The sequence below is a fragment of the Nicotiana tomentosiformis genome, chromosome 5 (genome assembly GCF_000390325.3).
Source record: "Nicotiana tomentosiformis chromosome 5, ASM39032v3, whole genome shotgun sequence".
Classification (NCBI taxonomy): domain Eukaryota; kingdom Viridiplantae; phylum Streptophyta; class Magnoliopsida; order Solanales; family Solanaceae; genus Nicotiana; species Nicotiana tomentosiformis.
This window is the reverse complement of record NC_090816.1, coordinates 138,623,508-138,648,456: the sequence shown is the minus strand read 5'-3', so window position 1 is coordinate 138,648,456 and position 24,949 is coordinate 138,623,508. Positions and strand designations below refer to the sequence as shown.

The following is a 24,949-nucleotide window of genomic DNA, read 5'->3' as shown; positions in this document are numbered from 1 at the left end:
TAGCAGCAACTTCAGCTGTATTTTTCAATTTCGACAAATCCGTTAACCACCCGAAATTACCTCGAGGCCCTCGGGACCTCAACCAAAAATGCCAACAAGTCATATATCAACATACCAACTTAGTCGAACCTTCGAATCACTCAAAACAATATCAAATCATCAAATTACCCTCGGATTCAAGCCTAAGAACTTCTAAATTTCCAAATTCGGCAATCGATGCCGAAACCAACCAAACCACGTCCGAATGACCTCAAATTTTGCACACACATCACAAATGACACTACGAACCTACTCCAACTTCCGGAATTTCATTCCGACCCCGATATCAAATTTTTCACTGCCGACCGAAATCGCCAAATTTCCAATTTCGCCAATTCAAGCCTAATTCTACCAAGGACCTCCAAATCACATTTCGGACGCACTCCTAAGTCCACAATCATCTAACGGAGCTAACAGAACCATCAGAATTCAAATTCGAGATCGTTTACACATAGGTCAATATCCGATTGACTTTTCCAACTTAAGTTTCTACTTAAGAGACTAAGTGTCTCAATTCACTCTGAAACCACTCTTGTCCCGAACCAACTAACCCGATATAACATAATATAGTTGAATAATACAAAAAAAGTAGAAATGGGGAAAACGGGGCTATAACTCTCGAAACGACCGGCCGGGTCGTTACAACATCATGTCCTAAACTTTATCAATACAAGTTGCAAATACATGACACTATGTCCTTAATATTTACACAGTAGTCATGAAGTTAAGAACATCATGTCCTGAACTTTATTAATACAATTTGAAAATATAGGACACTATGTCCTTAATATTTAGAACAACACTTATGAACTTAAGGACATCGTGTCCTTAACTTTATCAATACAATTTGCAAACACAGGACATTATGTCCTTAATATTTACACAGTAGTCATGAAGTTAAGGACATCATGTCCTAAACTTTATCAGTACAAGTTGCAAATACATGATACTATGTCCTTAATATTTACACAGTAGTCATGAAGTTAAGGACATCATGTCCTAAACTTTATCAGTACAAGTTGCAAAAACAGGACACTATGTCCTTAATATTTAGAACAACAATCATGAAGTTAAGGACATCGTGCCCTTAACATTATGTCCTCAGTATTTACAGAACAATCACAGAGTTAAGGACGTGGTGTCCTTAACGTTATCAATACAGAAAAAAAACAAACAAATTCCTAGCATCTTATTCTTCATTAACGAAATAAAAATCCACACAAACACACAAAAGCATATAGAGATATATGAAACTTTAGAACTTAATATAATTTTATGGTGAATTTTGGACGAGAAGGTTGAATTTTGTATTGTGAAATCGGAAGAGAAGCTTCTGCAATTTTGGACCATCACAGCAATTCTGTGCACGTAAGTTTGCACGTAAGTTTGAGCTGGTGTTGATCGTAAATAAGGAGCGTAGGTATCAGCGAAATCCTTATAGAAGAAGGGTATTTTTATTCGGGCGGATAAAAGTTTATTAAAGCAAAGTCTAAAGACTAAATACAATTAAAATGGTGGCTTAAAAGTAAATACATGTATTATTACTAGTTATGTGTGCACATGGCCCTGTGAATTATGTTCCAGGGCCGGGCAGGAGTGGAGGCCCAAATTTGCAGAGCCCTGTGTTACTAAAGCCCCAGTTGGGTCATGGGAAGAAGGAACAATCAACGATGGCAGGTGAGGAAGAAGTCGAAGTGAAGCAGCAGCCATGTCCACCACCACTACTCTCCAAGAACGCACAGAAGAAACTGATTAAGCAGCAGCGATACGAGGCCAAAAAGGCGGAGAAAAAGGCACTTCTGAAAGAGCAGAAGAAGAAAGAAGCTGAACGCAAGCGTATAGAATGGGAGGACAAGTTGGCCGCCGCTACCGAAGAGGAGAAGCAACAGTTGATAGAGTCCAAATTGTCTCTCAGGAAAGAGAGAATGGACCAACGAACAGAAGAAAAAGGAAAGAAGATGCAGAGGCTCACTGAAGCTAAACAAAATGGGCAAAATGTAGTTATTGATCTCGAGTTTGGTCATCTCATGAACGCCAGTGAGCTCCATAGCCTCGTCCAACAGGTTCTTTTTTTTTTTTTCATTTTCTATAACCATTTGTTGTTACATTATATTCCTTCATATGAAAAAAGAATGACAAGTTATTTTTTTTTGTGTGCTACTGTAGTTTATTTTATAAATTATGTTACAGTTACAAAATAATCAAAATACTATTTGACTGGTTATTCTCTTGGACAAACGAAGAATTTTGCATTTTGGATACAGAAGATGCGACATTCCAATAAAAATCTAATCTTGAGATGCTTTGTTCTGTTTGACTAGGAGACATAACTTATGTTTTGTGAAATGGTGGCTTTTTCACATTAAATACTTATTACTCTAGAAGCCTAAAGTCACTCTATTTATTCCATTATCCTTAGCTGATTCGATTTAATTGGGTTTATGTGGCAGTTGCAGTATACCTGTATAGTCATGACATGAAGCTGAATCTTGAATTAATTCTTTACAAATGCAATTTTGCCTTACATGTTTGAACAAAGCTAACGTTATTGGACTTATGGCAGATCATGTACTGTTATGCCGTGAATGCAAGATGTAATTCTCCTGCTCACCTTTGGTTGACTGGCTGTCAAGGAGAAATGCAAGATCAGCTGCAGAGACTACCAGGATTTGACAAGTGGATAATTGAGAAGGAGAATCGGCCTTATATTGATGCATTCCAAGATCAGAAGGAACGCCTTGTGTATCTTACTGCAGACTCTGAAACAACGCTAGACGTCCTTGATCCAAACCATATATATATCATTGGTGGGTTGGTGGATAGGAATCGGTGGAAAGGGCTAACCATGAAAAAAGCAGAAGACCAAGGGATTCAAACAGCTAAACTCCCAATAGGAACTTACCTAAAGATGTCTAGTTCCCAGGTATTGAATCATTGAGCTACTTCTCTCCGTTGCCTTGACACCCTGCATTGTGAACTATGTTAATGAGGTAAAACTTGAGTTCTTGCGACACTCTTTATGTTTGACAATGAAATTCACAGATGGTTTTGCTGGTTAGGATGATTATTTGAGGTATGCTGCTAGGCTATGTGCCTCAATTTGTTCACATGAAAAACAACACTAGCTAATAAGGTTCTAGATATGTGTCTTGAAGCTGAACTCTTAGGAGCCTGCTCATTGTATCTGTGCTGGAAGAAACTCTAACGACAATATTGTGACTTGCTATTTAAACATTTGTTTTAAATACTTCGCCATATTCTGCAGGATATCAATAAAGTACTGTACTTTTTCTCTGGGATAATATAAAGTTGGTTACTTTGACCTTGACAGCTCTTGTTAAAGGATGCCACTTATCAGCAGATTGGATTATTACTCATAGTCTTCTTGAGTAGAAGGGTTAGGGTTTCATAAGGTTAAATGCGTTGAAATGCGTAAAATATGAATGTATTTGGAGGTAAAAGACATGTCACTAGCATTATAAACTTTTAGATTCAAATTGTTGCTAGTACTTCATAGTGGTTTAACTTTCCTAGATCTGAGAGCACGAGATGGAATTATTGCGTTGAGTGAGCGTAGGACATTCATAATAGTCTGAGAGACCGCCTGCTGAGGTTTATCTTGAAGCTAAAAGAATCTTGTTTGTGTTTCCTTCAATATATGTCACGCCACTTTAAGCTATGCACCTCATGGTAATTTAATATTACCTCGATAAATGTCTCAAAGATGTCGGACCTCTAATTATCTTATCTGTATTTAGTGGCACAATTTCTTCCTAATATCTTGATTCATCATTTGAGCGTGTATTTTGTCCATAGAAGAAGTTTGAAAATTAGCAGCATGAATGATCCAGTAGCGTATGATACATATGCATGAATAGTGAATCTTATATCTTTTAGTACAACTGCTGGTGTATAACACATGGGACGATTGTCATTTTAGTGAAGAAAAAGGGTTAGTAGGCGGTTTGATGCTAAAAGTGGAGCATAAATGCGACACCACCTCCAAAAAATATAGTATTCAACTTAAACCAGCAATTAACTGCGTACGTCATATATTGATGGTATCTTGTGTTCTCATGTGTTACTTATTCCTTTTATTTTGTTGAGTCTTCTCAAAAATATTTTTCTCCTAGCCAAGAATTGAGAAGATGTAGTTAAAGTTGCTCCATCTTAAATGCCCGGAGATCAGGGACCTTCATGATGACGCATGATCGGTCATTTTGTATACCTAAGAAATATATCTGTTTACTTAATAAATATTATTAAAGGTGTATAGTTGCCTTCTTCATGTACTTAGACTACCAATATATCTCAACTTGATTTCATTTAATTTTTTAAAATATTTTTAACCTTTGCTTTGCTCTGATTCTGGATGCACATTATTGCATGATCTAATTTTATAGAATGGATTTTGTTACGCTAGTAGAAACTGTTTCTACACTGATCATATGTTGTATGTAAAAGAGAGGACTAATGCAAACATTAAAAGATATGATGGCATTGAGCATTTCAGTAGAGTGTATATAAAGGTTTGGTGTATCACGTGTCTCTTGCAACTTGAGGGAACAGATATGCACCAGATTATTGCAATTTGCATCTTGAGAGAACAGATTCTGCGTTATTTTTTTGTGTTAGACTGGTAACATGGTCAATTGGTATTCTCTTTTCTTTGCCAATAAATTTTTTGTGGCCAGTGGTGCTACTATTGGTTAGTGTAGATCACATTATGAAAAGCCTCTGTTTGTCCTAACATGTATTTTTCTGATGCAGGTCCTTACCGTCAATCAAGTGGTAGAGATACTTCTGAAATACTTGGAGACAGGAGACTGGAAAACTTCATTCTTTGACGTGATTCCACAAAGGAAAAGATGTGAGGCTGAATCCGAAGAGGGTGATAATGATATTGAACGGGTAGAAAAGAATGAAGGGAAAGATGATCACCTGTTTAAAAGACATGATATTGAACGGGAAGAAGAGACTGAAGGGAAAGATGATCACGAGTTGAAAAGACAGTGCATTGAGAGTTGAAGTTTCAAAAGCTTCCCCCTAGATCCAATCAGGACAGTCTTTGGGTATCATCTTGTTCTCCAGAGCATGTCCTGGAGAGAAGGCAATTTAAGGTGAAATTACCTTGTTGAGAATGTCTTGGCATTATTTTTTATTTCTTCCTCGTGCAGCTCATCTTTTGGGTACATAAGCATGTTGGAAAGGATAGTTTTGTTGTATTTTGCCTTTGGCAAACTTGAGATGACAAACAGATGATATGCTTTTTGTCTAGTAGATTTGATCAAAATAGAGTCCGTGCTATGCTAAGAGTTGTTCCTGCAAAAAAACTTTGCCCTGTGCAATCCATTCCAGCAAATTGATTAAGACCAGAAGGTTATATGTACTATACGGATTTGGCTTGTTACTTTAACCACTTGATGCAACTCTATTGGTCCGTTTAATGTTCGAGTCCTTTATCACTGTAATGTAAGCCTAGACTTGTGAACAAAATACTTGGTGTTTGATTGGGTTCGAACATTTTGCATCAAAAGATATACAAGGCGCAGGCAATCATGAACCAAATACTCAAAATAGACAGGCAGCAAAATATACAAAAAGCAAAATGGAAGCCACCGTTTGGTTCGATTTGTTCAAAAGAAGTACCACTAAACTTTGCAAAGAACTAATCTAAGATTGTCAAAAGATCCTAAATTAGGTAACATCCCAACAAGATTGAGAGAAAAGACGGTCTGTTTTCTTCTCTGCTCTTGAAATTTCAACAGCTTCCTTCAGCAGAGACACTTACTCCTTACCCCCCTCCGCAAGAGACTCAACATCATTTTCCACAGTAGCCACTGCACCATGAGAAGAGCTTCCATTTGATGCATCCATCTGCATATAACCTTTCCCCGTCGGTGGTGGATACGCAAAGTATCCATGGTGATGAGCCATTGGAAAAGGAGGCAGCTGATAGGGTGCCATGGTCGTCATGCTGGCTGAACCAGGATCAATCATTGGCCGCTTCATCAGCAAAGGCTCCCCTCTCAAAGATCCACGCTCACCACCATCAAACTCACGATAACGATGCAAGTATAAAGTCAAGGGTTCAATGTAGTCATCAAAACCAAGCTTGCTCATGGCCCAAAGAACGTCCTCAGCAGTGATGGTCTTCCGCTGCTCACGCTGGCAACGCTCGTTGGCTTCACCCGTGATGAAGCTTATGAACTCAGACACACATTCTTGGATGGTCTCTTTAGAGTCATCCGATATCTTGGCATGCGGAGGAAGGATCCTGCGCATGATTCTGATCACGTTTGCTATTGGCATGAATCGGTCTTGTTCCCGAATGGTGCATTCAGAATCTTGTTCTGAGTTGTTGGTGGCATTATTGTTTGTATTGGCAGCAGTGGCCTGGTTGAGATGAGCAGACAGTCCCATGCTCATCTCCGTAGCTTTCACACAACAACAAAGAATTCTTGCATAAGATTAAGCATCAAAGTGAATTGAAAGGTATTATCAAAATCTTCTAATACATGAAACAAAAAGAATTACTCACAAGGGCGTATACATAATAGTACATAGTTTGGGCTCTAGTAAACATTCAGTCGCATTAATTTTTTATTACTTACTTTGTGACTTTTCAAAGTTTGTTCAATATTGAATAAACAAAACAAATGTCGTATATATGTTTCACCAATGTGAAGCTAGCTGATCGTAGGGCACATAAGACACCACTAAAAGAGACGAGACCTTTTGGACAATAGGTTATTCATGTCACTCCAAATTTTAAAAGCCACGACAAAATGATGGTGCGAATGCAGAATAATTAAACTAACAGAAACTAAAACGCTTCATATTCATGGTTTTCGTCGTCATCTTACTATGTCTACTCTTCAACCCTCCAATACACGCGGCTCACACCCTTATATTATCCCCCACAACTAACCCTCACAGTCACATGTACCAAAACCATCCAAACTTGCCCTCGGTCCTTTGATCAAAAAGCTTTTTCTATTTTCTTTTTCCATAATTATGATAGGAATAAGACAAAAGTGTTATTGTAACGGACACTGCTTTCATATGTACTGCTTGCTACTAAAGAGTTGTTCCTAAAGTTATATGCCTCTTAACTTTGGTAAAAGAACAGCTAAATTTTAAGTATATATGTACAAAAGGTGGAGTCGCACAAATTTATTACTACTTCCGTTAATTTGTTATATATATTTATAGAAGATGAAAGTTATAGAGCATGTGTTCTTTAAATGTGAGATTTTTGCACAGATATGTAAACACCTATTACAATGGCAGGGTATTAACAGAGATCTTATGTGCTGGGATGAGGAACTAATATGGGCTGTTCAGAATGCAAGTGGAAAGAGCCCTGCAGTATACAGAATGTTGTTATCTGCCGCAGTTTACTATATGTAGAATGAAAGAAATCAAAGAGTATTCACCAACAAATAATAAAGAAAGGAAGTCATCATCAAAAAGATAGTTCAAGAGGTGCATCACAGAGCAGCAATGAAGCAGAGGATTGCAAAATGGCTGGAGCAGCTAAATTGCTATCCATTATATATAGTTAGGATTGTCAATATGAGATTAGTTGAGGCGATTGTAGTGCAGAGTGGTAGCTGGAGTTGGGGCTTGCTGTCCAACTATCAATTTTTTTGTTATCTCTACATAACTCTATTTGGTAAATAAAAAATATTTTACTTGCCAATATATATATATATACATCCTCTATTGTTATGCCAAAATCAGCTAACGTTGATGCTACTATAGCTTCACAAATTAGTTTTTTATATATAGATCGGAGATATAGAATTTGTCCTCATATGTAATGCAGACCATAAGGCACCGAGAAGTTCCCTCTAGGCACTAACTTCATACTCCTACGCATAATCTTTTTTGTACTAAATATATAAGGCTTATTGCAAAACAGCGGGTTTAATTTCTTTCAGAGAAGAATCAGACGAAGTAAGATTATTGCTTTTGACGGGGGATTCCTCTCTCTCTTTTCCTCTTTTTTTTTTCTTTTCTTTTTGTGGGGGGAGGGGAGTGTGGGTATTATAAGCGGCACGTGTACATAAGGGGTAAAGACGACATACTATAGGTTAAGAGATTGCATGCATGCCACTTGTTTCCATTTTTGTCTTGAAAAGTTACAATTTTTGTTCGAACAAACCAGAAATGATATATCACCAAAGCATTTGCAAAACCACCATGAATCTATTCAAGGATATATAACAGCTTCGTAAATAACATATAGGGATATTCAAGAAAGTTCTAAAAAATTGAATAATCAATCCTACTAATTAAAGTATGTATATTAAGAAAAGCCTCACGTACACGAAGAAGACGATACAAGAAACGTAGAGAAGCTCTCCATTTCACCAGAATAATGTATCTACATTTCCTAGATATCTGTTGGCTAGTACTTAATAGAGCTAAAGAAGATAATGAAAAACATATATAGGAAGAGAAATAATTACTTAGATGTTTAGGAGTGAACGAATAATTAGCTACTAGTTGGACAAACTCTCTTGATGAAAACAGTGTCCGCTTTAATTTGTTCTTTCTATTCTCTCTTTTTTATATTGGGAGGTCAAGGAATGTATAGATGGGCTTCAGCATAAAACATTTACGAATGAAGTCCCCTCATATATATATAGCTCCACTCTCTTTTTAACAGTTAAAAAAAAGGTTTGTGCTTAAGAAAAATTGAAAGCTGAAACTTGAAAGGAAAACAAGAAAATCCTACAAACGCTTAAACTCCTTTGTAAGAGTCGAGCTCTGATAGAGTAAGTAAATTAAAGAAAAAAACAACACTTTGTATTGTATATATGGTCTGGCGGAGCCAGCTTATAGAAAGGGGGTCAAATCTTTGCGGGAAAAATACACTGTGTAGATAGGTAAAAAAATAAATTATATGTTTATATACTATATATTTACTCTTAGTTTTCTGGTATGTTTACTTCTATATATTTTGACACACCTTAACAAAAATTTTGGCTCCGACCGCGTAAAGAATACGTACCAGCGGTTGGTTGAGGGAATCTGCGGTAGCCATGAAATCCTCCATTACCATTTCCTCCCCCAAGATTATCCATCTCTTGAGCTATCTAGCTATAGACAATGTTGTCTCTCTGCAACGAAAATATTAATGAAGAAAAATAGGAGTAGCAAATATGGCTTGGCAAGTGGCCATATTTATATATATTGAAAAAAGGAAAAAGAGAGAGGCACGTGGCAGTAGGGCGTAGTGAACGAGAAGAGGGTATTCGCCGGGATAAATAGGCTTCACAGTTGGGCAGATGAGCATTGACCGGAATCATGCACAGATGACCGCATAACGCCATATTTATAGAGTAACTAATTACTAATACAGTAAGTAAATCAGTTTAATTTGGCCATTTGGGGGCTTTTACTTTTCTCCTTTCTCAATGCTCAGTTAAATTTAAAGTTCCAATCCAATTCAAACTGAACTGAATGCTGCATTACGGTAATCTGCTCATTAATATGACCAAATTAATTTAACTAGCAAACGTAAGCACTTCCTTCCAGTCCACTTTAATTGATTTTTTAATTATTTTCACACATATTAAGAAATCCATTTTTACTCATAATTTTTTTGTTTTTTCACATAGATTAAAAAATCTATCTTTTAACATTAATTAGCAATGAAATTGATCATATTAACCTTTACTATCTCTTCACATAAACACTCATAAAACATACTCCAACACTATTTTACTTCAAAGGCAATGTAGGAAAAAAATAATTAATTCATTCTTGAAATCTAGAAAAATCACTTATTTAGACCACAAAAAAGCCAAAAAATTACTTATTGTGGAAGGGAGTAATACTTAATTAACAATGAAATAGACTATATTAACCTTAATTTGTTCATTAAAAATATAACAAACACTCCTAGACTCTTTCCTCTCTAACAACTTTGGAAAAGATAAGGTAATTCATTCTTGATATTATAAAAAATTAAATATTGTGGATCAAAAATCAATTAAAATGTACCGAAAGAATAATAATTTATAATTTATTACAGGATAAGTTCAAATTCCTCGTGCAATCAAGTATGCGATCTTTGTATTCGACTCGACCAAGTACTGCACATTGAATCTGATATTGGTACAAAGAAAATAATAGTCCAAAACAAACCTGTAAAAATATTAATCAGTGACTTATATCGCTAGCTGTTATAAGAAAAATTAAATTATAGTGGATATTTACTCTTTTTTTATGATTTTTAATCTAAAATGCTTAATGACATATTCAATGACATATTTTTCTTCATTTTTCATGCATGTATAAAAGTTTTGTAATAGATAGGAAAATACACACAATTGAAAAAGAAAATCTATTCCTTCTCCCTATCTCTATTTCTTGTCCATGTTTTACTAAATTGCTTTTATTTCATAACACGTTATCAACACGAATTAACTTCTACTCTAGTCTGATCCGGCACACACTAGCTACCACCACTCTGCTTTTCGGTATGTTTCTTTTAAAGTTGTCATAGCATTGTTATTATGTCTGGAGAATTTTCTTTTTCCCAAGGTTGATTGCTAATATGCATATATACCATTTAATTTAGATGTTACCGTTCTTTAAATATTTTCAACCAATCAATTCTATACTTATATAAGCTTCATTATATGAACTTAATTATTCTGGTAACTACATAAAAGTGATGCATCCATATAATTTGTTGTTTAAGACACTATGCATTTATTTTTCTGAGTATACTGCCAACAAGTTGTAAAATAATTATAGATTGGCATTTTATTCAAAATTTTAAAATATATACATATGCCATATTTAGATTGTAAAATCATTATAAAATTGTTATTAAGATATTATAAGAAAATATAGAATACATATATTAAATCATTCCGTAACACGACTTTGCCATAATTACAGCTGAGTTTTATCTCTCTTTTTATTTTTTTTCTTTGAATTCAATTAAGATTTTGCCACAAAAATTTTCGGTTAATTTTATTGATTCAAAAAATTGTTGAATTCTATTTACATAAATATGAATACCATATTATAAGACTTATTTTTTTTTCTTGTTTCATAATTACCCGAATTGCTTCTAATTTATCTATTTTCTAATGATAATTTTTATTATGTCGATTTTATCAAAGCTTGAATTTGTGTCACTTGACATCTCCAGAAAGAATTATTTATCATGGGTCCTTGATGATGAAATTCACCTTGCTGCAATAGCTCTTGAAAATACTATTATACAAGAAAATGAAACATGAGGCCGGGATAAAGCAAAGGCTATGATTTTCCTTCGTCATAATCTCGATGAAGGGTTAAAGACTAAATACTTAACCCTAAAAGATCCATTTGAATTATGGAGCAGTTTGAAGGAACGATATGACTATTTTAAGGCAACGATATTGCCAAGAGCTTGATATGAATGGATTCACTTACGACTACAAGATTAAAACTATAAGTAAATATAATTCTCTTGTATTCAGGATAACTTCCCAACTTAAATTATGTGGAAAAATTGTGAATGATGAGAATTTACTCGAAAAGACTCTTTCTACTTTTTATGCCTCAAACATGGCATTTGTAATGATCCGACTTGTCATTTTAAAAATTAGCGTCCCGTTCAGCGGTTAAGACCTCGGGCAATTTCGTAATGTGTATTATGACTTGCGCGCGCGGTCGAGTTTGGTTTTCGGATGATTCGAGATTTAATTGAAAGAACAATATATTCTTGTTTTGGAAGCTTAAATGAAAAGGGTTGACCGGAGTTTGACTTTTGTGCAAACGACTCCGGAATAAAATTTTGATGGTTCCAATATTTTCGTATGGTAATTTCGGACTTAGGCGTATATCCGAAATTGGAGTTGGAAGTCCATAGAACAATTCGGCGTATTTTAGCGAAATAAAAAAGTTGGTGTGTGCTAATTATATTATTTTGTGTGCAGACGAGGACTATTAATATGATGGATATCAATTAAATATGATAATAAGTGTACGAGATATATTATAAAAGATGTGGGGGTCTAGGGAGAGGCCTCAGCCTAAGTCAAGTTGAAAATTTCATGATAGACTAAAATTCTAAATTAGTACCACAAGACCAAACTTTGGACGAGCATATCTAAATATATATGGAGTTATGTGATGGACAACCTATCAAATGAAAGACCTTCGAGTCTATTTTCTAACGCTCCAAGCCGTTTGTCATTTGGACACTCCTATAAGAAGTTATGACCAAATTGCCTAATGGTGGTAGAATTTTACACTACCGCAACGCCCAATGCGGCGCCCCATGCGCCGCGCCTGTGGAAAATTCCAGAATGTTTCGAAATGTCATTTCCAGACACTTTTTATACAGCCACCCCGCGCCTCGCGATGCCCTACGTGCCGCGACTGTACAAAATTTGGGTTTTCATAACCGACCCCCATTTCATTTAACTCATTTAGGGTTCATATTTTTGGGTATTTTTTGGTGTTTTAGAGAGAGGGGAGAGCGATTCTAGAGAGAGGAAAGGAAGGACTAAGGATTTCACTACTCTACCTTGAATCAAACCTTGAAATCGCATCAAAGGGTTATTAGAGCTTCAAAGAGGTAAGAATTTCTTTCCTCAATTCTTCAATTTCGAAATCTAACTAGAAATGGGTAATTAGTAAGATGATTCTTGGATGTGGGAGTATTACTTATACATACTTGTACCATAAGGTTGTGGGAAGATTGTTGAGTTCAAATGGGTAAAGATTAGGTTGAAAATGGTAGAAATCTTCAAAGACTTTAATTAAAGATTTGAAAGGCAATCCGATATCGGAATTCAATAATTTTTATTTGGTTGAACTCGTATCGGAATGGGTGTTCGTATTTCGTGAGTTTTTTCGAGATTCAAAACATGGGTCGCACTATCGATTTTTAAAATGAATTTCGAATTTTAATCCGAAAAATTAGTAATTTCATATGGAATTAATTCCTACGATTTGTATTGAGTATATTGAAATATTTGTGAATAGATTTGAAGTTTCTGGACACAAATTCGAGAAGCAAAGATTTATTGAAATCTTGAAATTGGTTGCGAAGCGAAGTAAGTGTCTTATCTAACTTTGTGTGGGGGAAACCACCCCTTCGGATTTGAGATGATTGTGTTATTCGTGTTATGTGAAGATCGTGTACGCGATGTGACGAGTGGGTACACGATCTATATGTGGTATTTGATCGGTTTGGACCGTTAGTCTCCTTTTATACAATTGTTTGTAAATATCGTGTCATGATTATATCTTTTATTGTTAGAATTGTTTGTACGTGCTTTACTTGAAATTGCTAGCACATATTTCACCCTTGTTGTCAAGTTCACCCTTATATGCTAATTGCTGATTGTAGTCACTTGTTGAATTACTGCTTTGTCTGCTACATGCCTTAATTGTTAATTGATGCTCATAAACTGTGCCTTGATTGTGGATTGTTATTACCTTGCTATTTGACTTCGTGAGCTATCGTGTAGCTTTTTCATTAATTGTGACTTCTTTGTGGTATACCATAGTTGGTTGTAAATTGGTTGTTTAATTTTTATTGTTGGAGGAGCGGGTTGCACGCCGCAACAGAGTTTATTTTAAGTTTATATTGTTGGAGCGGGTTGTACGCCGCAACAGAATTAAATAAAAATGAATATATTGGAGAATCGGGTTGCACGCCGCAATGGAATTTAATATGAATATATTGGAGAATCGGGTTGCACGCCGCAACGGAAATTAATATGAATATATTGGAGGATCGGGTTGCCCGCCACAACAGATATGCAAATATGAAATTATGTTATTAAGGTTAATTCCAATTATGATTCTCTTGATGTATTCCATGTTAGGACGGTTATTGTGGTTTCTTAAATCACTTCATTATATTTTGAACATAATTAATTAACCGTCAATATATTGAAAATGAAACAATATGGATTTCTTGGGTTAATCGTGCATCATATGTGATATGATAAGTTGTTGAAAACTTAGCAGATTTAAATGAAAAGAATTTTCAAGCTGTTCTACTTGTGTGTCTTTCAAAAAACTAAAACTCATATCTTATTCAGAGATTTACTAATTTAAATGGTGATTATATTTTTACTCTATTTGATATCTAATTTACTCATTATCTTATTGTCGAGTAACTTACACGAAAATTGTTATTTCATATTACTTTAATAAATCCCATATTTATCTCGTTAAGATTTGATTGAATGTCTTATTTGTATAAATATAATATTTTATCGGATATCATATATTTCTAAACTAAATTCAACTGATATTCTATTTGTACAACCTATTCACTATTTTACCTTATTTAAATCATAAATTGGCTTAATAACTCATTTGACACTTTACTATGTTCAAGTTGGAATTGTGTTTAAATTATTCATCATTTCATGGTAAGGACGAGAGTAAAAGCACGATGGGTGATGCCGTGCCATTTTTATATTATAGTTGTACTCTAACGATGTTGTTGCGTAATTGCTTGATTGTTTGCTCGATGCCATCCGTGTTATCATTGTTTTATTGTTAAATTGAATTGGAAATTCTTATGTTATTGGCCTTATATTGATAGTCTTTCCTTGTTAGCTTTATGTAACATATTGTACAAGTTTATATGTCTAGTAGGTGTCTTTACCTGGCCTCATCACTACTCTACCGAGGTTAGGCTTGATACTTACTGGGTACCGTTGTGGTTTACTCATGCTACACTTTTGCACATCTTTTTGTGCAGATCCAGGTACCTCAGTGTTGTTGATAATCTTACTAATTAGTCGGACATTGCTGTGGAGACTTAAGGTATATCTGTTGTCGCATTCGCAGGCCTCAGAGTCACCTTCTGATATTTTCCTGCACTGTTGATTCTATTCTGGAACAGTTGTAATTAGAGATTTTTTAGTGAACTTTGTAGAGCTTGTGACTTGTACTACCAGTTTTGGGATTATAGGTAAATTTGTATTTCATATTTATTCCAAATATTTGGTTGACTTATTATCATTTCAACTGAATTGTTTAAAATGGCCAATATTATTCTAACGTTGGCTTGCCTAGCAAGTGAAATGTTAGGCGCCATCATGTAACGACCCAACCGGTCATTTTGAGTGTATTAGCCCCGATCCCCTACTTACTATTTTTTCCGTATCTGTTTTTGCTTAAGTGACTTGCCGAGAGGTCTTGCTTTTGGTTTCAGAGTGTTTTGGGACACTTAGTCCCTAAAACGGAAGCTTAAGTCTCAGGATTTTGACCGTAATCGGAAGTGTGTGAAGACCACTCCGGAATGGAGTTCCCTCAGTTCCGTTAGCTCCGTTGGGTGATTTTGGACTCAGGAGCGTGTCCGGACTGTGAATTTGAGGTCTATAGCTAATTTAGGCTTGAAATAGCGAAAGTTAAATTTTTGGGAAGTTTGACCGGGGGTTGACTTTTTGATATCGGGGTCGTATTCCGATTCCGGAAGTTAGAGTGGGTCTGTAATGTTGAATATGACTTGTGTGAAATATTTGAGGTCAATCGGACATGGTTTGGTAGGTTTCGACGTCGTTTGAGGAATTTGAAAGCTTAGAAGTTCTTTAGGCTTGAATTCGGGTGTAATTAGTGTTTTGATGTTGTTTTGAGTAATTCGAAGGTTCGACTAAGTTCGCATGGGGTTATATGACTCGTTGGTATGTTTGGTTGAGGTCCCCGGGGACTCGGGTGTGTTTCAGATGCTTAACAGATTGAGTTTTGGACTTATGAAATTGCTGAAGCCTTATGATATCTGGTAGTTTCGCACCTGCGGTGGGGAGACCGCAAGTGCTTACTCGCATGTGCGTAGGAAGGAGTGCAGAAACGGGAGTTGAGGAGATGGCCAGAGGCCGCAAGTGCAAGGGTGTTTTCGCATCCGCGAGCCCGCAGATGCGCCTGAAGCTCTGCAGATGCGAAAAGTTAGTTGGAGGGGAGGATCGCAGAAGCGGACTTTTGTCCGCAGGTGTACACACGCAGGTGCGACCACTTGCACGCATATGTGTACCCAACCTTTTTAGTCATTCTCGCACCTACGATGGAATTTCCGCAGGTGCGGCGTCGCAGATGCGACAGAAGGTCCGCAGGTGCGGAAGAACTGGGCAGAAAATGGAACTTCAAGGGTTTGATTCCCCTTTCGATTTTGGGATTTTGAGAGCTCGGTGTGAGGCGATTGTTCGAGGTTTCTTCAAGAAGATTGTTGGGGTAAGTGATTCTAACTCGGATTGGACTATATTTCATGAATCTATTGCTATTTTCATCATCTAATTAGGGATTTGAGTTATAAATTTGGGGGAAAATGGTAGAAACTTTATAGGCTAAAATTTCGAGTTTTGGAAGGTGATTTGAGGTTGGATTCGAGTAATTCTTGTATGGTTGGACTCGTGAGTGGATGGGTGTTCATATTTTGTGACTTTTGTCGGATTTCGAGACGTGGGCCCAGGGGCCAGTTTGAGCCTATTTCGGATTTTGGCTTATAATTCCGTATTTTCTTGTGGGATTGATTCTTTTAGCTTATATTAATTATAGCGTACTGCTTGTGGCTAGATTCGGAGCGTTTGGAGATTGATTCGAGGGGCAAAGGCATTTCAGAGTAGGATTTTGTGCGTTTGAGGTAAGTAACAGTCTTAAATCTGGTTTTGAGGGTATGTAACCTCGAGAGATGGTATGATGTGAGTGTTTGGAGGTGGCGCACATGCTAGGTGACGGGCGTGTGAGTGTGCACCGTGAGGGATTGTGACTTGGTCCGTCCCGTGAGTCTGTAAAGTCGAATAGCCATTGTTATTACTTGTTTTTCCTTGTCTTTGAGCAATTGATTGCCTTTCATGTTAGAAACCATGCTTAGGCCATACAATATCACTGTTGGGACTCGCAGCGGTCGTATACTTATTGAATTGACTGCTAATTGATGTCTTGTACTCAAGTCACAATCTTACTTGTATGTTATATCTCTGTTTCCTCTCATTTCTTGTGGATACTTGTTGTATTCTCTATTTGGGCTGATTATTATGATATTCTGTGAGCCCGATGGGCTGGACAGGTTAGTGACTAAGATAGGGCCTGAGTGCCAAGCTGTGAACTATGTGAGGGTATATGGACTGGGTTGCACGTCGCAACGAGCCTTATGGCTATTTATTGACTGTGGATCAGGTTGCAAGGAGTATTGAGGGTTTGGGCTGAAAGGAGCCCTTCCAGAGTCTGCACACCCCCAGTGAGCGCATGTACCTATTGAGAGTGTGTATTGAGGGTTGAGAGCTGAGAGTATAAGCTATTGAGATGAACTGAGTGACTGCTGCCTTGAGAGGCTATACTTGCTTTAATTATTGTTGCACTTATGTTGTTATCTGTTGCTGTTGTGAAATTTTTGGAAGATTCATATCTGTTTTACTTGAGCTCGAGCTGATTTGACTTATACCACCAGATTTGAAAGCACGCTCGCTCTTTACTGAAAACTTTTGAAATGATCTGTATTTTTTATAGCTCGTCACTGCTTCTCTGTTCCTTATTTAATTTTATTGCTTACTGAGTTGGTTGTACTCATGCTACACCCCGCACTTCATGTGTAGATCCAGGTGTGTACTGTTCTGACGGTCACTGAGTTTGTGTGCGAGCTAATTATCGGAGACTTACGAGGTAGCTGCCGGCGTCCGCAGTCCTTGTTTCTCCTTTTCTATTATCTTTTTCTCTTGTATTGGCATTTGACACAAACTGTATTAGACTCTGTTTCTAGATTGGTTGTTAGATGATCATGACGGGCTATCATTTCGTACTTGTGTTTTGGGTTTAACCCCGTTATTATGTAAACCTCCGGTAATTTAATTGCTTTAGCTCATTTTTGTCATATATTGAAAGCATATTGAGAATGTCAGCTTGCCTAGTTCCACGATAGGCGCCATCACGATGGGTTAGGTATTTGGGTCGTGACATATTACGGTCCCGAAGGTGGGAATTTCGGGTTGTGACAAGTTGGTATCAGAGCTCTAGGTTCATAGGTGCTACGAGTCATAAGCAGGTTTAGTAGAGTCTTGCGGATCAGTACGGATACGTCTGTACTTATCTTCGAGAGGCTACAGAAACTATTAATAAATTTCACTTCTTTAATTCCCTATCGTGCGACATTGATTCTGCTTGAATTAGATATCTTATATTCCTTTGCATCCACTCGTGTATGGCATTGCACACTCGGTATCAGCTGTGCGCCGATGGTTTGTGATGTCGCGGATAGACTACGAGGGAGCCAGGGATGCTCAAACATCATCTCAACGTGTGATCCCTACTAAAGATGCATATGTATTGAAGGATCACTAAGTGATTTATGTGGGGGTGCAACGGATTCTGGCATCTGGTTGATGAATACGAGCTTTGAAGGTGACAATGTTAGGACTCCCAGTATGTCCGTGTCCTTAATAATCCTATATTTCAGTATCAAAGAAGTTAGAGGAACAACTCCAAATTTACATAAGGACTATTCAACGTGGACGTCTCGGTTGTGGCAATATGGGGTGCTTCGGAGGAGGTATGGTGGTTGATGAGCTTATGGGCTACGTGGTTCGTGCCAAGATTTGTCTGTACGGAGCTTTAATTTTGGAATCGTTATGTACAAATAGGGGAAGTATTACCCCAAAGAAAAATCGAGGAATATGTGAAGAAATGAGTTAGCTCAGCGGTGATGGGTTAGCATAGCAAGAGAAGAAATTGGCCTTTGGAGAGATAATTCTCCACCAATGTTTGTGGCAAGTCTATGAAGAGGGCAGACCAGCCAATGTAACACCACCTTCTTGGGCTCCATTTTCATAAATGATTTTGAGGGAGTTTGTTCCCCAGACCCTCCGTAATGCGAGGTGCACAGAGTTTGAACGATTGCGTTAGGACACCATGTCGGTGTCAGAATATGCTATCAAGTTCAGTAAGTTAGCCCATCATACTCCTACTTTGGTTCCTACAGCCAGAGAGCGAGTCCAAAGATTCACTAAAGGACTCAATTATGATTGTAAAATTTTGTACGACTCGGGAGCTACAGGTTGATACTTTATTTCGTCTAGTGGTAGAAATTGCCAAGATGTCAGAACGTGTTCGGGGTGTGGAAAATGAAACTAAGGAGACCAAGAGGTCTCGAGGTTCTGGTAGATTAAGTGAATTCTAATATACAACTATGGACCATTATGGCGGACGCTCAAGCAATCGGCTAGCCCATACCACATTTCAGAATACCCGTAGTGCTTTAGTTAATCAGGGCACTCGTGTGGGGTAGTCATCTTTTAATACACCACTGGCACGGGATTCCTACAATGATTATTCCACTTATCCGGCACAGACTCAGTATGAGAAGCTGAACCGTAGATGGTTTGTTATGAGTGTGGTGATACTTGGCACATTATGAGAAATTGTCCTAGACTTGGGAGAAACCTATTTCATTAGAACACTCAGGCCACAGACTCCATTACAGTTACTACTCTACCTACACTACCAGTGAGGGGTGGAGGACAGGCGGGTAGAGGGTGCCTAAGAGGTGGAGGCCCGACCCATTGATATATTTGCTATGGTATGACTGAGGTCGCTACTCCAGATGGTGTCGTTACAAGTACGATCTCGAGTTATTATAAAGTAACAATTTCCTTCACTTGATTTGGTTTTGAGTATCGAGGCAAGTCCTCCTAATATGCTCCACTCATGAGTGAGCTTCGTAATCCTGAGATCAACTTATGTGAATACTCCTGTTGGGAGATTATATGGAGTTATCCACGTCTATCATTATGTGTTGGTCAATAAAAATAGTTGTGAGGCTAAAAGTGACTTTTGTTAATATTTTCGGTGAGTTTGATGTAATTTTCGAATAATTGATCTTAATTGTGGATTATATGCCCTACCCAGTACGAGGGTTCATTATGTGTTTTGATTTTATTTAATGAAAATTATTTAAAAGAAGAAAATGGAATATTTCAATTTGCACGATGTGTATATTACTTGTGATTCAGAACTGAGGACGAGATCCTAGCATTTTAATATGATTTGATATATTTAAACCGGGCTACGAGCCGCGATGGAAGTTATATAAGGACGAGATCCTTGTGATGAAAATTTCTATGTTTAAATTCTCCCTTGTGAAATTAAATTTGTACTATAGTACTTATGGAGTCATGCATGTTAGGCTTATTTGAAAATTCTTGTATGAATTTCTTTGTGCATAATTTGCCAAATTCGTGTTGTAATTATTGAGTATTAGCCTACGAGGTGAGTGTCCATGTGGCTTTAAATATGACTCGTTAATTCGGGTAAATAATTATGAGGTCTTCATGCCTCGTGTCTCGTTGTTAGTAAAGTGGAGGTTTGAAACGAGATTTTGTTAACATAAGGTTAATTGGCGATGTTATAATCGATTATGTACAACTATTAAGACCAAAGATGTGGTTATGAGCATACATATGATGTGCTTCATGTCCAGATATCATTATGATAATGCAGTACTTGTAATGCTGAGATTAGTGTTATTGATATATACATTGTGATACTTTGTTGGGTTGTGGATATGTTGTTAGGAGTTGTTTTGGTCTTAAAGTTTACAAATATGGATAAAAGAAATAATCTCAATTGAGATGGTGTTGTCGGGTTTATGTCGAATGCTGTAACGTGGGATCAACCGCGAGTATATGTGTAAAAGTAAAATCATCAATTTGGTAACCTCAGAATAAGTCTTAGCACGTTCGAGGACGAACGCTTATTTAAGAGGTGGAGAATATAATGATCCGACTTGTCATTTTAAGAATTAGCGTCCCGTTCAACAGCTTAAGACCTCAGGCAGCTTCGTAATGTGTATTATGACTTGCGCGCGCGGTCGAGTTTGGTTTTCGGATGATTCAAGATTTAATTGAAAGAACAATATATTCTTGTTTTGGAAGATTAAATGAAATGGGTTGACCGAAGTTTGACTTTTTTGCAAACGACCCCAGAATCGTACTTTGATGGTTCCAATAGCTTCGTATGGTGATTTCAGACTTAGGCGTATGTCCAGAATTGGAGTTGGAAGTCCATAAAACAATTCGGCGCATTTTGGCAAAATAAAAAAGTTGATGTGTGCTAATTATATTATTTTGTGTGCAGACGAGGACTATTAATATGATAGATATCAATTGGATATGATAATAAGTGTACAAGGCATATTATAAGAGATGTGGGGTCTAGGGAGAGGCCTTAACCTAAGTTAAGTTAAACATTTTATGATAGACTAAAATTCTAAATTAGTACCACAAGACCAAACTTTGGACAAGCATATCTATATATATAAGGAGTTATGTGATGGACAACCTATAAAATGAAAGGTCTTCGACCTAGTTTCTAACGCTTCAAATCGTTTGTCATTTAGACACTCCTACAAGAAGTTATGACCAAATTGCCAAAAACTGGCAGAATTTTACACTACCGCGGCGCCCAACGCGACGCCCCATGCGTCGCGCCTGTGGAAATTCTAGGATGTTTCAAAATGTCATTTCCAGACACTTTTTACACAGCTGTCTCGCGCCCCGCGGCGCCCCACGTACCGCGACTGTACAAAATCTGGATATTCATAACCCGACCCCCATTTCATTTAACTCGTTTAGGGTTCAAATTTTTGGGTATTTTTTGGTGTTTTGTCACGACCCAAAATCTAACCATGGTCGTGATGGCGCCTATCGTGTTACAAGGCAAGCCTACTTCCTGAAATATATCTACTAAACCGATTATAAGAATTTAATAAAATATTTCAACATTGAATTTCTCATAAACTAAATCAACTCTAAATATTATTTTAGAAATACGAAAATGAGCCCCAAATATCGGGGTGTCACTAAATCATGAGCGTCTAAATCTATGAACTAAGAAATGAAACTGTCTAATTGCCAATACAATCCAAAAGAAGAAATGATAAAAATGAGTAATAAGGTCCTGCGGACGCTAGCAACTACCTTGCAATCTCCACAGATAGCCGGCCTGAACTCAATGATCGCCGCGCTCTAACTCACCTGAATCTGCACATAAAGTGCAGGGTGTAGCATGAGTACAACCACCTCAGCAAGTAACAGAAATAACTAAGGAACTAAGCAATAGTGACGAGCTACGTAAAACAGTCCAATTATTTATTTTTCACAATTTAAAAATAAACGGAAATAAACAGGTAAATTCCATAACTCAGTAAATGCCACAAAGAAGTTTAACAGATAAATGCAGCTACAACACAAAAAAATACAACCTCACAGCAGTGTCACTCCATCACTCATCACTCGTACTTAGCACTCAATACTCAAAAAACTCAACACTCTGCGCTCACTAGGGGTGTGTACAGACTCCGGAGGGGCTCCCAAAGCCCAAGCGCTAAGTACGAACAACTCGCGTGCCATCATATCAATACCTGAATCCGCACGGTCAACTCACTTGCTACACGGACAACTCACGCGCTATGGTATCAATACCTGAACCCGCACGGTCAACTCACGTGCTACGCGGACAACTCACGTGCTATGGTATTAATATCCTCACAACCAGGCCCTCGGCCTCACTCAATCAATATCAATACCTGAATTCGCATGGTCAACTCACGTGCTACGCGGACAACTCACGCGCTATGGTATCAATACCTGGATCCGCACGGTCAACTCATGTGCTACGCGGACAACTCACGCTCTATGGTATCAATACCTGGACCCGCACGGTCAACTCACGTACTACGCGGATAACTCACGCGCTATGGTATTAATATCCTCACAACCAGGCCCTCGACCTCACTCAATCATGTACCTTACTAGCCTGACCATCACCAACAAATAAGGGAACACAACCCACATCAAGTATCACCGCATATTATCAATTAATAGAGATTGAGGTAAACATGTAAAATAATTTCTATGACTGAGTACAAATAATGTGAGCATGAATAAAGCCTAAGCATGATCTCTAACATGAAGGCAAACAAGTTCAACAACAATAAACACATAACCACAGATAATAGCCATTAGGCCTCACGGGATGGACCAAGTCTCAATCCCTCGCGGTGAACACCCACACGCTCGTCACCTAGCATGGGTATCACTTCCAAACAATCACGTGATGTCAAATCTCCAGGTTTATACCCTCAAAGCCAGAGTTAAAACTGTTACTTACCTTAACAGCTTAAAAATCCTACTCCGGGATGCCCTCGTCTCTGGACCCGGTCTCCAAATACTTCGAATCTAATCACAATCAGTACAATACCATCAATATACGCTAATGGAATGAATTCCACAAGAAAAACTAGAAACAATATGCCAAAAATCTGAAACCGACCAAAACCCGACCCCTGGGCCCATATCTCAAAATCAGTCAAAAATGGAAGAATAATAAACCCTGTCCTCTACCGAGTCTAACCATATAAAATTTATCAAAATCGGACTTCGTTTAGTCCCTCAAATCCTTCAATTACTTTCCAAAATTTTCAAGCCCTAATCCCTCATTTTCACTAATTACCATGATTAAACAACGAAAAATCACTATATATACAAGTATTAGGGTTCAAGTAACTTACCTCAACGAAACCCCCTTGATTCCCTCTTCAAATCTCTTCCAAAAGCTCCAAAAACCGAATAGAAATGGTGAAGAACGCACCAAAATTCGCGAAGTGTGATATATAGGGTCTGCCCCAGGGATTCTGCACCTGCGGACCCTTTCTCGCACCTGCGCTGCCGCATCTGCGGACTCCGGTGCGCACTTGCGTATTCCACTTAACTGGCCAGACTTCGCACCTGCGAAAGTCTTCTCGGACCTGCGATCCCGCATGTGCGATCCACTCTTTGCATCTGCGATCCTCCCACGCACCTGCGATCATCGCACCTGCGGTTCCCAATCCGCAGGTGCGGACACACCAGATAGCAGCTCCAGCTATATTTTCCAACATCCAAACTCCCTGATACCCATCCGAAATCATCCCGAGCCCCTCGGGACCTCAACCAAAAATACCAACAAGTCATATATCAACATACCAACTTAGTCGAACCTTCGAATCACTCGAAACAACACCAAATCATCAAATTACTCTCGGATTCAAGCCTAAGAACTTCTAAATTTCCAAATTCGGCACCCGATGCCGAAACCAACCAAACCATGTCCGAATGACCTCAAATTTTGCACACACATCACAAATGACACTACGAACCTACTCCAACTTCCGGAATTCCTTTCCGACCCTGATATCAAATTTTTCCACTGCCGACCGAAATTGCCAAATTTCCAATTTCGCCAATTCAAGCCTAATTCTACCACGGACCTCCAAATCACATTTCGGACGCACTCCTAAGTCCAAAATCACCTAACGGAGCTAACAGAACCATAAGAATTCAAATCCGAGATCGTTTACACATAGGTCCATATCCGGTCCACTTTTCTAACTTAAAATTTTCAATTATGAGACTAAGTACCTCATTTCACTCTGAGTTCCTTCCGGACCCGAACCAACTAACCCGATAGTTCATAAATCAATTACAAGACATAAATTAAATAATAAATAGGGGAACAGGGTTATAATATTCAAAATGACTGGTCGGGTCGTTACATTCTTCCTCTCTTAAACAAACGTTCATCCTCGAACGTGCCAAGAGTTGTTCTCAAAACCATCAAGAACTCTCTCTGAACCCCAATGGCACAAAGCCAATCCGTCAGGACTGAATCCTTCTAACTCAACCAAGCTATGCAGACCACCAAAAACCCAAGGACGTTACCACAAAACACATGTAGAACTCATTACCTCATACACACCCAAAGAACTAATCATACTCATTGCCATGCCGATCCAACCTACTACCAATATGTCATGTCTATCCGAGTTCCTTCTGAATTACCTTCAAATTGATACTTTGCCTCGCCATAACACCACAATCCTCAACCCAGACACACTACACGA

At 37.8% G+C, this 24,949-nt stretch overlaps 2 protein-coding genes across 2 annotated transcripts; one reads left to right on the top strand and one right to left on the bottom strand.

Moving 5' to 3' along the window:
* Positions 1-1,645: 1,645 nt before the first annotated feature.
* LOC104104950 (tRNA (guanine(9)-N1)-methyltransferase) lies at positions 1,646-5,468 on the top strand. The gene is made up of 3 exons (XM_033658393.2): positions 1,646-2,102; positions 2,603-2,962; positions 4,810-5,468. The coding sequence occupies exons 1-3, from the start codon at positions 1,710-1,712 to the stop codon at positions 5,065-5,067; spliced, it is 1,011 nt and encodes a 336-aa protein (XP_033514284.1). The 5' UTR covers positions 1,646-1,709; the 3' UTR covers positions 5,068-5,468.
* A 228-nt stretch (positions 5,469-5,696) lies between these two features.
* On the bottom strand, positions 5,697-9,342 carry LOC104104959 (nuclear transcription factor Y subunit B-6). The gene is made up of 2 exons (XM_009613181.4): positions 9,062-9,342; positions 5,697-6,476 (listed from the first exon to the last, which is right to left on the bottom strand). The coding sequence occupies exons 1-2, from the start codon at positions 9,132-9,134 to the stop codon at positions 5,827-5,829; spliced, it is 723 nt and encodes a 240-aa protein (XP_009611476.1). The 5' UTR covers positions 9,135-9,342; the 3' UTR covers positions 5,697-5,826.
* Between the last annotated feature and the right edge of the window lie 15,607 nt (positions 9,343-24,949).

Bases quoted from the DNA above. Each gene is read 5' to 3' on its own strand.
- LOC104104959 (XM_009613181.4), bottom strand. From the start codon at position 9,134: ATGGATAATCTTGGGGGAGGAAATGGTAATGGAGGATTTCATGGCTAC. The intron at 6,477-9,061 runs GTACGTATTCTT...GTTGTGTGAAAG, and splicing joins ATTCCCTCAACCAACCGCTG to CTACGGAGATGAGCATGGGA.
- LOC104104950 (XM_033658393.2), top strand. From the start codon at position 1,710: ATGGCAGGTGAGGAAGAAGTCGAAGTGAAGCAGCAGCCATGTCCACCA. The intron at 2,103-2,602 runs GTTCTTTTTTTT...GACTTATGGCAG, and splicing joins TCCATAGCCTCGTCCAACAG to ATCATGTACTGTTATGCCGT. The intron at 2,963-4,809 runs GTATTGAATCAT...TTTCTGATGCAG, and splicing joins TAAAGATGTCTAGTTCCCAG to GTCCTTACCGTCAATCAAGT.